The 12,080-nt window shown below is 35.6% G+C and overlaps 1 protein-coding gene across 10 annotated transcripts in view; it reads right to left on the bottom strand.

Annotated features, from left to right (window-relative positions):
* Positions 1-12,080, bottom strand: part of PEX5L (peroxisomal biogenesis factor 5 like) — a 226,564-nt gene that overhangs the window by 162,430 nt on the left and 52,054 nt on the right. For 2 of the 10 annotated variants that reach the window (XM_060639282.3, XM_060639278.3), the window contains exon 2: positions 3,287-3,358. The exons of 4 other annotated variants lie outside the window; for them this stretch is intronic. In XM_060639282.3, the coding sequence (XP_060495265.1) occupies positions 3,287-3,358 (72 nt within the window). Of the gene's footprint in view, positions 1-3,286; positions 3,359-4,862; positions 5,996-12,080 lie in introns of those variants that run through there. 4 more of the 10 variants (XM_060639280.3, XM_060639275.3, XM_060639276.3 and 1 more) reach the window with 4 other exon arrangements.

Raw genomic sequence — 12,080 nt, 5'->3', positions numbered from 1 at the left:
ACTCAAGGTACTTGACCATCTACTCCCTCATTCCCATCCCTAAAATCTCAAAAGGAAATTAATATGTACATGAAACCTATTCCTAAACAAGATCTACAAGATCAATCAGGAAAGAATATTTTAAGAATAATAAAAATGATCCAAAATATACATTTAAAATTTCTCTTTTAATATTTATTCTAGAAAGCCAAATATATAATTTATTAATTATATATTTATTAATAATTACATGTAATAATTTAATAATTATATTACTGATTATATAAATAATGCAATACACATATATTTATGTCAAATGTCTGGGGTTTAGAACCATTAAGATTTTAATTGAATATGCTTCCTTCGATTGCTTTCCTATGCTTGAAGTTTGAAAACTCTAGGGATTTCTAGTGGAAAATATGGACTCCAATGCCAGTCTCATACATTTATATTTAAATGACTATATATGTGTGTATATATGTGTGATTACATATGGCACCTGTTACTTTAGGACATTAGCACTAGTCTAAGAATTCTCTAGAACATTTTCATATGTATTTCAAATAAATTTTTCTAATAAAATTTCACAAAGAGAAAAGAACAATATTGCCTTTTAAGAATAAAACCTTACACATTTCCAAAATCACTTTTTCTCATGTAAAAATAACAAATCACCTTTTACCCCCTTGAATGGAGGCAGTCAGGGAGAACAAAATCCACACACTCTGTGCTATTTCTGTTATTAATTTGCTTATATAAGCAAAATTGTGAACTTTTTGTGGAAGTACAAGTCTTGCAAATCACACGACTGATAAAATGGCATATAGCTTGCACAGCATTTGTAGAGCGACAGCTTCTGAATGACAGATTTAATGAGATTAGAAGACTTCTGCCCAGCACAGCACTCCAACTATTTTATTTATCTTCTCTAGATTTTCTTTTGGCAGTTATATGAAGATTGACTAACAAAAATATCTACCATGTTTGTAAAATGTTATAGGAAGAATAAATTGAGCATAAAGATTCCTCCCCAATATAATATCTATGAGATGAAGCAATATTAAACAAATGTGTTTTACACACATACACACTTTTAATGTTGATCTCTTAAGCACAGAAAGAATTTTTGGTGGTATTATAAAGACTAATTAGAGTGTTTTCCTAAATGTTTTGCTTTGAGTTATCAACATTGTCATTATTTCAACCTAGGATTTGCTCACAACATCACCACCAAGTAAACCTTCCCAAAAAGGAAGGACTAGTCTTACTGCCAACAGCAAACATGAAAGCCAACTCATATTCATAATTACTCGCCTTTTAAAACGTGTTTTGACATGAATGACTCAGCAGAGCTGGGTCACTGCCAACTGGTTCCAACTGGTGCAATGCCACTGGAAGAAACATGATAACTACAGAGGCAAACAATGACTGAGCAAATCAAATCCTCCCTTATTTGATCCAGGTATAAAATAGCATTATTTTCTGAAACAGAAGCAAAGTCGGTTCCCTTAACAGTTAATAAAATGCGTTTAGGGACAACTACATACATGTTGTGAAAGGTACCATGAGAAAAAAAGAACAATGACTCTCTTGGGCTTTCCACTCCAGAGATCTCAATGTATACATTTATGGTTTTCTGAATCCCAAAATTTAGTTAAAACAAACAAAAAAAAGCTTAAGGCAAAGAAAAAAAAAGGAAGGAAGGAAGGAAGAAAGAAAGAAAAGCAGACTTTGAGGGTAGGATGATACTAACAAAGTACAAAAAACATTTAACATTAACATTATAAAAACATTATAAACATTTGACTTATACATGATCAAGGAAGAAATAAAAAAATAACTTACTTTTCATTTTAATAGAGAAATGGATAGGTATGTGTGTTCTCATAATATACTCAATTGTATTTCATTAGTTCATCTGCCAGTCCTTCAATGAGAATGTCAGTCTAGGAATAGGATCTGTGGGAGATGGAGATTGTGTGCTCCAAGTAATTAATCTGGCATAATTAAAATGATAGCCAATAGCCCAGCAGAGCACTCGAGCTCCAGCCACACTTATCCTATTAACTAACCTGACAATTTGGCACTAAGTAGAAATACATGGCCAAAGTCCTCACCGACCTGTACTCCTTGTCCCCCAATTTACTCAAAAGCAGGAGAGTAAAGATAAGGCAAGAAACATTAATTTGAAGGTAGTCTGAGTGAACCCTGTAAGATCAACATATTCTGCACTTCTGGGGAGATGCTTTTTTTTTTGTGAGTTTTCTCCCAGAAGACCATTTCAACTACTTCAATTATTCCAGACCTAAGAAGTAGGTCTCTAACTCAACGGCTCCTGATTGCTCTCTTCTGGTGGTCATTTTTCTTTTTTTCAGAAATATACACAATGGCTCCTTTAATGCAGTTGTCATGATGCAAAACAAACCGCACAATTAGGAAACTGTCCAAATGCAACTTGCCTTCCTGTAACTTGCTGACTGCTTTCTTTCTAACCTTTTCATCTACGCAGACTCCTTTGAATTATTTCTCAGTCTCCACCTGAGCTTACATCACCCTCAGAATTAGGGCCACTTACACATTAAATAGATGTGCAGTTATCTTGTCTCCTCAATAATTAACAGAGATATTAAGGGCCAATGCCAATTCAGTGGCATTAGTTGGAAACCTTCCATTACCTGGTATGTCATTGTTTATGGTCTATTAAGCAGCTTTCATTCCACCTTATGGGCCCATATAAAATCCAAGCTAGATGTTTTTCAAATCACAGGCAGTATTAAAGAATATTAAGTACCTTCTTCTTTTTATTTAAAAAAAAAGATCTCTATATTTATTGCACATATTCTGATAAAGTAAATTGGGCAATGTATATGTTTTCAACTTCCCAGTATTTTTGGTCTTTTACCCCCCTTTCCTTAAAGCATATTCATTGTTTCGCACTAATGTTAGCTTTCTCACTTTCAAAATAACACACTTTCTGATTCTTGTTTAATTTTTTTTCTCCAACCAAATTATCATTGCTGTATTGATTCATTTTTCCCTGGGTCATGTAATTTTCTAAAAGTCCTCTTATCTTGTTCTATTTTTCATTGTCTTTATATATAGAACATGCATGTTGACATCATGTAGAAGTCAGTGGATCAGAGGGATCATAGGGGGAGGCTTAGCTGCTCTCAAAATCTATCTTGTTAAGCGGGCCTCAGCTGGACAGGCTAATACAGCCACCAGGGCAGGACCAAACACTCAAAGGGCCTCAGTTGTCAAAGATCTACAGTGCAACAGTAGAAAATGTATGTAAGCATTCACTTACCTGCTTTTGATCAACAATTATTTCGAGGTCTTCATCACTGCTTAGTTTTCCATATCCTTTTTCTTTACTTTTCTTGTGAAAGAATAATTTTAAATGATCATTTAGTTTCTTTCCATTAATAATGTTAATTTCCACTTAATACTTTTTAAATACTTTACTTAGGCTTGTTCACTTGTCAAAATACATCATTTTTTATATCAATCTCTCGTGGACAACAGCAAATGTTTTTATTGTCAAACTTCAGGCTTATAATTACTCATCAAGTATTTCTGCCTAGCCTCTTCCATCCAAATTACACTTTTAATCTTTTCCTGAATATTGTTATGTTTTTTCAGTTTTGTAGTTTCAAAACAGATTCTTTAGTAATTTGAGATAGATCAAAAATTCCTTTAAGAGTCCCAGCACATTTTTATTAAAGACTGAAACTGCATTTAGTAATTGCACTATGCTTAAGACTTCAAGGATTAAATGTTTTATTTTAATCCCTTTTATATTTGTAAGAATAAGATAAGCACTATACAACTCAGATAACGAACCTACAGATTTTCTACATTTGCTTACAAATCCGATGAAAACTAACACTGGAAAAAATAACTCAGAAATAATTTTTAAAAGATATGTAAGATAGTTTTCAAAATTATGTAGTTTGAAAAGTTGGAAGAATATAGACCATTTTTTAAAAATGCACTTTATTGGCATTTTGTCTTCCCTTCCCCCACCCAGGTCCAACCCCCAACTATCTTCCCCAAAGCAAAAGTTGTAAAGTTAGAAAATGTCACAGATCATTTTAACCATTTTACTGTTGTGCTACAGGAGAAAGATAATACATCTGAGTCATTTTTTTTTCTTTCTCCCAGTGCACTTGTTGATAGGAATACTAGAAAAGGAAGCTTGCTTCTTCATAATTTCAGAAATCATAGTACCTCTGTAGAGGACCAGTAAGAAAAGGAAAATAAAATTCACTACATAGTTAGCTGTAGTTCAAGGTTATTATTTTTTAAAGAATCTTTTCTTTGTCTTCTGTATTAACTTCATCTGTCTTTCTGTATTAACTGCATCAACCAGAATTAAGGGAACTAAAAATATTTGTTTGCATCTATTGTGCCATATTAAGATCCCCATCTCATTGAGGGAAGAACTATATCCTTCAGTGAACATGACGTAAATCTTCTTTATACCGTGGGATATAATTCTTGTCTATTTTTTCCCCTTCCTCCCCAATAAACATACTTCTTATTTTCGTGGGTTTTTCTGTAATAAAGAGATTTCTGAATCTTCAAGTATTAGGATGCATAAATAAAATCTAAATTCTCATTCATATATTAATGAATTTAGCCACTTAGAACAGAACAGATGGCCACAGTATTTCTCTCTATTATTCTTCTGCTCATTTGAGGTTCCATTTCAGGATTGATGGAAAACAAAAAGAACAGGTTTGGTTTCAGTCAAGCTGACTTCCTTCCTATCACTTTTGTTTTTGTATCCTTTTAGTCTACTGGTTGCCATAAGATATTGTCCAGAGACCTAATACAAAACATTTAGAAATGCCTTTCCGAATATTGATCTATATACGTACCAAGTAGCTCATTTGCATGACCCGATTTCTGGACAAAAGGACATTAAGTAGAGTTGGAATGTGGGTCCTTCCATCCATTTCACTGTCAGGCATCCCAGAATTCTTTGCACCAGCGGCAGTGGTGTCATTGCCAGAACTTGCTGACCAAAGAACCACAGATCTTGCCCAGCAACAGTATTTATAATGTATGACAATAATCAAAGTATCCCTGAATCATTGTCTTGACTTTGTAAACATTGTGAAATTTTTGGCTAGCACAAAAAGTCATTGAAACTAAAATCTCTTCTTTTCTAACTAAATTTTATCCGAGCACTTCTAGGTTTCCTGACTGCTGTTCTACTTTAATGCTCCTTAAAACACCCCATCTATTATTACTTATATACATTTTTATATTTCATCGTACGCATATAGACTATTCAGCCTCCTTGTCATAAAAGCTCTCAATTTTCCCTTTTTAATGCCCCAATCTCAGACTTCCTTGTGATTAACAAATCACTGCTCACTGATATAACAATGTCAGCATTCACCAAACATAATTCAAGATTGCAATTCTACCACTACCAAATTCCACCTTTCCAATTTAATCCCAACTTCCTTACTGATTTAGGAATATATTTTCCTGGAAAGAGGCTAGGTCAGGGAAGGAGATTATATCCACAACTATTCTAAGTAGAAGCTGGCATTTTCCAAGAGTGGGAGGAGGCATTTAGAGCTCTGATTTTGCATTTAAGCCCCTACTCTCCAAACAGCACACAACTGTATACAGAGTCAGAAGCCTTACAGTTTTACTCTAGAGTTAAGCAATATTTTCTACTTCACCCCATAACCCCAGGGGGATTAATCCTTTTCTAAACCATAATGGTTATTCGCTCACTTACTGCTTATTTCTAGTGCGAGCATAATCCTCTTTCAAGCACTCAGCTTCCCACTTTGACTGCTTAGCTCAGCCAGCCCAGGCAGAGATCTTCAGCTCTCCTCCCTCCTCCCAGCCAGGAATCCCTGTCTTCTATCTATGCACTTTTTTCAAGCACAAAAAGCAACTCCAAAGCTTCTGCGTGGTCTTTCACATTAGCCAAAGGACTGAACTAGAAGGAGAAAGAAAGCTAACCTCTCTACTGTCCTGCGTGAGGAGGCAGGGCTTCTGTGGGAGGAGAAGCCAGAGGGTAGTCACTTCCTGTGCCCCTCCCACCTCTTCTGGCAGACACTGGAGCTGAGGATTTCAACTGAGGCAATAAGGTCAGGCCCTCTCCACCACAACCTTAGCATGCTGCCTGCTGATGGTAGATTCTGTGCACTGCTCATCTATGAGCAGCTGAGAAGGGAGTGTCAGTGCTGTGGAGCTAAAATGGTGCGGACTTTGAGGCCGGAGAAGTGAGGAAAGAGAGAAAGAAAATAGTCATTTGCCGAGGATGCCTCACTCCTTATAACTCCTTTGACATTGGCTAAGTGTCCAATGTAGCCCTCCCATCTTCCCCACACCATTCTGAATCCTTCCTGAGTAACTGCAAGGAGAACTGCCTAGTTTTTTGTTAGTGCTGATAACTTTGTTAATACCATTGAATCAGGGCTATAGTTTTCTTAAGAATTTGAGTCTAACTGGTAAACTTTCCTTTCTGCAGACATTCCACCATCTCTCTTTAACCTTATCTACCTCCTGCTTCCCACCTTTCATTCTCTCATCCACAAAAGTAGAACAGAAATGTGGGTTTACTCACTTGAATTAGATAAACTATAAAACTTGGAAACTGTATAGAAAAACAATACATGCCCTCAGATATAGGATGCATTATATAAGAAAAATTTTCAAGTAGTAACAAAAAAAAAAAAAAACAACAACAACAAAATAACAAAAAACCAAAACAAAACAACAAAATCTGGTGGGGTAGAGACTTGAAAAATGAAACTCTCATTGTTCATTTTAGAATAGGAGTTTATTAAAAAGTAAGAGTTTTAGGGGCGCCTGGGTGGCTCAGTCGGTTAAGCGTCCGACTTCAGCTCAGGTCACGATCTCGCGGTCCGTGAGTTCGAGCCCTGCGTCGGGCTCTGGGCTGATGGCTCAGAGCCTGGAGCCTGCTTCCGATTCTGTGTCTCCCTCTCTCTCTGCCCCTCCCCCGTTCATGCCCTGTCTTTCTCTGTCTCAAAAATAAATAAACGTTAAAAAAAAAAAAAAAAGTAAGAGTTTTAACCTAAAGACATCTGTCGAATTAAAAGGATTCTTCATACTTATTAGGGATGGAATACAGGAAGGAAATTTTCAAAAGGAAAAGAAACACATTAATTAGTTAATTGTGCAAATTAGCCCCAATTGCAATTTTTGCCTGACAGAATAATAATGTAAATAAATGTAAAGGTTAAAGATTACATAGAAAAATGCAAACTGGTGCAGCCGCTTGGGAAAACAGTATGGAGATTCCTCAAAAAGTTAAAAGTAGAACTACCCTACAGTCCAACAACTGCATTATTGAACTACTAGGTATCTACTCAAAGGATACAAAAATACTTATTTCAAGGGATACATGCACGCTAATGCTTATAGCAGCATTATCAACAATAGCCAAATTATGGAAAGAGCCCAAATGTCCATTGACTGATGACTGGATAAAGATGTGGTATATATATGTCTAATATATATATTAGACAGATTTCCATTATATATAATGGAAAATTACTCAGCCATCAAAAAGAATGAAATCTTGCCAATTGCAACGATGTGGAGCGAGAGTATTATGCTAAATGAAATAAATCAGAGAAAGACAAATACCATATGATTTCACTTATATGTGGAATTTAAAAAACAAAACAAATGAGCATAGGGGAAAAAAAGAGAGACAGGCAAACCAAAAAACACTCTTAACTATAGAGAACAAACTGATGGTTACTAGAGGGGAGGTGGGTGGGAGGATGTGTTAAATGGGTGAGGGGATGAAGGAGGGCACTTGTGATGAGCACCAAGTGATGTATGGAAGTGCTGAATCACTAAACTGTACACCTGAAACTAACATTACACTGTATGTTAACTAACTGGAATTTAAACAAAAACTTTAAAAAGTTACATGTAAATATTTTAAAAATATTTTTTACTGTTATTTATTTAATGACAAATAGTAGACCTGAATTTAGTAAAACAAATGTTACACAAAGAATATATAATATAGACAAAAGCAACAAAGATCCCCCTGCTCTCTTTTTTTTATGGTTGTCAGTATTCAATTCTTATCTTCCTATTATCCCTATCTTCTATCCTTCCTTCTCCACCACCTTCTTCCCACAGCTAGCAAAATTGTTGCTTTCCTTGTTCTAAAAGATGACTTCCTCACATCTCCTTTCCCCTAAAGATATTCATTTAATCTCTCTTATCTTCCCACTGTCAAACTTGAAAGCGTGGTCTGTGCTCACTAGTAACAGCTCCTTCCTTTCTCTTCACTTTTAAACCAATTACAATCAGGTTGCAATTTACAGTAATTGTATTCACAGTCACCAATGGACTTCTAATTATCAAATTCTCTAGGAGTCTGTTTTTAGAGCTCATAGTATGAATTAGCCCCCAGTGCAATTTGTGATTGACTACAGATGTCAAAATAAATGTAAATATTACTTATTTCAATGGTCAAATTTGACAAATGTGTCAAATGTCTTTGCTGTTATTTACACTATTACAGTTGTTAAATGGTGTTGCCACCAACTGAATAGGGTCTCCATGAGAGGGAGGAGGATTGGGAAAAGAAATGGTGTGCTGAAAAGATATATGCTGAGTTTGTGATGTCTTTGGAAAGTTCCTCCAAGTGGAAAGATGCAGTGAGTCACTCGGATACACAGGTCGATATCTGAGAAGAGACATAAGGGCAGGACATATGGATTGCTGGGGATAACTAAAATTGCAGGACTGGGTGAGCTCATTAAAAAAGAAAGCGGAAGAGATAAGGACTAAGGCCAGAGTCCCGGGGAATTGTTATGTTTAAAGAATGGGCAGAGGCTGAATAGGAGCGGTCCTATGTGTAGGAGGAGAACCAGGAGGATACAGTCAAAGAAAGAGCTCTACTGTCAAATGCTGATGAACGGTTAGGTAAGGATGTATACTGCACACTCTCATTGTATTGGACATTTTAGCAGCCATCAAGGAAGAGAAGAATTCCTGGAACCAAGATCAGAGTAAATTAGTGGCTACATTGGTGGTAAGGGAGTACAGATACTGAGAAAGGAACTTATTTGCCTTTAGAAAAGCTTGAATGAAAAGAGAAAGGGAAAAATTTATTAAGATGGTAGATATCGTGTTAAGTATTCTACCAGTTTTTAAAAAAGGTGGGAGGAGGGCACTTGGGTGGCTCAGTCGGGTAAGCGTCACACTTCCACCCAGGTCATGATCTCACAGTTCGTGGGTTCTAGCCCCGAGCCCGGCTCTGTGCTGACAGTTCAGAGCCTGGAGCCTGCTTTGGATTCTGTCTCCCTCTCTCTGCCTCTCCCCAACTCGTGCTCTATCTCTGTCTCTGTCTCAAAAATAAATAAACATTAAAAAAATTTTTAAAAAGGGTGGGAGGGAAGATGGAGTAGAAAGACAAAAATAGAGGGAAAGAATACCGGGAAAATTGTAGCTTCCCCCTCCTTTGTGTAAAGGTACTAAGTTCATTTATAGTTCAAGAAGGAATTAGTGAAGAAAGTAAAACTGTAGATGCCAGAAAATGAGGGGCTAGAATTCACGAGGCAAGAAAGGAAGAACAAACGCTTTTTGGAGAAAAACTGCGAGTTTCTCTTTGAAAATTTACAGTTATTTGACATATATTTATAGAAGAGAAATCTGTAAGGATACATACCAAATATTAAAAGTCCTTTTCTCTGGGAAATGGAATTATTCATGATCTATATGTTCTCTTTATACTTGGGAGTACTTTTTGAAAGAAGAATGGATTTCTTTCATTATAAAAAAGAAAGTAAACAAAGTGTGATTGCTTGAGAGATCCATAAAATTGCCATAGAAAAGACCCATTTAAAGTCTACTTTGCAGAAAAACAACTGGGTCAGGGCTTTACCCTTCCTTTATTATGTTTCTGGAGGAATAAAAGCTTATTTTGTAAAAAAAATGTAGGGATTCACGCTACAGTTATTGCTTACGTCCCTTGTGGCAAGTGTGGTAGTATGGTGAATGTTTTGTTTATTGCATTTAATATGCCTCTTTCCTCTTGACTCTCCTTTATAATATTAAGCTTCTCAATTCTTTGATATCATTTGGGTCCCATGTCCCTTCTTTTTAAAAGATGCACAGTGTCAGCACAGCCACAAACACCACTGCTATAGGAGCCAAAGAAACAATAAAAAGAGAAAACAGGAAATAAGGGAGAAGGAAGTGTTTCTTCCCAAAGGCCTGGAATAAGAGAGTGTTTCTGTGATTAGGACATAAACCTGGACAGACTTTTGAAATAGAACGTAACCACATTACTAATTAAAAGGATGATTTTTAGATCTTTTATTTTTCTTATAAGTATGGAGGAAATCAACTTTCTGAAAGAAAAATATCATCAAGAGAATCATTTGCAGAGGGCTTAAGTCTGGCATTTTTCAAAAACTATTTTTTTGTTCGTTTGTTTTTAAAAGACATTTACAGTTGTGTCCCACTACCTCACCCTCAGTATGGTATGGTAAACGTATATGGTAAAACAATGTTATGGTATGGTGAAACATATATGTGGTAAAACAAAATAGCCACAGGGAACAGTTTTTGAGTTTTGGGCCAGGTTTGGGCACACATCACCTATGGCAATCAAACTCAATTCTAAAGGTATATTTCTGGCTGAAAAAAGAAATATAAGGACAGCAAATATGTTGATGCAGTTTAAACCATGTTTTAAGTCATAGGCATATGTCCAGATATTTAGTAATATTTTAAAATCTTAATTCAAATCTAACTGGGAAAATAGGCATTCTGATTATTTAATAGTTGGATAATAAAATGGCAGTGACGCACAATACAATTTTCACTGTAGCCTCAAAGTCCCTCCTTACTGGCTTTCTTATCTTTAGCATGGCTTGTGGTCTTTAGAAAATAACCTAAAGAGCTTATAAAGCTTCTTAAAAGTATTTTGTATTCTCCAAGTTTTCCAAAGATGAAAATTCAACATAAGCAGTCATTAAGGCTACTCAATCTTATACCATTATGCAATGGCATTTTCTTAAGTACACAAATTCTGTATTAGGTATCTACCTTCTTATACACCTTTGCAATATTTTATTGTGAAAAGTTTCCAACATACAGCAAATTTAAAAGAATTTTAAAGCAAGCACCTATATACTTCCTACCTACATTCTACCACTAACATTTTATTATACTTGGGTTTTTTTTTGCATATCTATTCATCTATCTGCTGTGACACACTTTGAAAGTACAGTACATAGTATCACATTTCTACACCTTCTTCCCACCACGGCTTATCTTATTTAATTTACTTTTAAAACTCAGAAAAGCAAAACCATTTGTTCAGTAAGCTTCTAAACTAAGAACACTAAAAGTTCAGGATTTGTTCCTCTACAGCAAATTGTTGCTTTCATATGAAAAGCAAATCAGTGAACTACATTTCTAGCATTAAATGCTAGTTGTAGGTCCTATCACCAGAATTAGGAAAGAGGATTTCTGATCAAAAGGCTGTTGTTTTTTTGTTTTTTGTTTTTTTTTTATAGTTCTGTAAAAAGCAAGTGATCAAACAACTCAACTTTTTGAAGGGACAAATTCATGGTGTGATAGGCAGTTCCAGTTGATACTAATCATCATGTCCTCAATTTCATATCCTTTTGTCATCAATGTTTCTGGTAAACAAGTTCACTTTGGGCTAAACAACAAGCATTCACCTCTGGAACATGCAACCGAAGTAGCAAGCTTCAACAGGGCTAGGAAGACTAATGCCTACTCAGAAAGGTTACATATGCTCTGAGAAACAGTAGTGTCCCGGTGGCTTATTGAGATTAAGTAGGCAGACAACAAAAATTAAACTTGAAATTTCAGTTATGTCAGATTCAGCAATGTTCCACATTACTTTGAGGACAATAAGTAAACTCTTCTTAGCCCTCCCTCAGTCCCCAAATCAAACAAAACTACATTCAAAGAGAAAACAAACAAAATATGATGTCCTTCTTCACAGGAAAATTCTGAGTCCAATTCTTTCATCTGGAAGATTCTTGTCTCTACAAACATAAATTTTCTCATCTTCTGTAGACTTAGCTTTTAAAACTGTA

Source organism: Panthera onca, chromosome C2 (assembly GCF_046562875.1).
Source record: "Panthera onca isolate mPanOnc1 chromosome C2, mPanOnc1 haplotype 2, whole genome shotgun sequence".
In the NCBI taxonomy this organism is placed as follows: domain Eukaryota; kingdom Metazoa; phylum Chordata; class Mammalia; order Carnivora; family Felidae; genus Panthera; species Panthera onca.
Note: the sequence above shows the minus strand (reverse complement) of the source record. Positions and strands in the feature narration are given on the sequence as shown.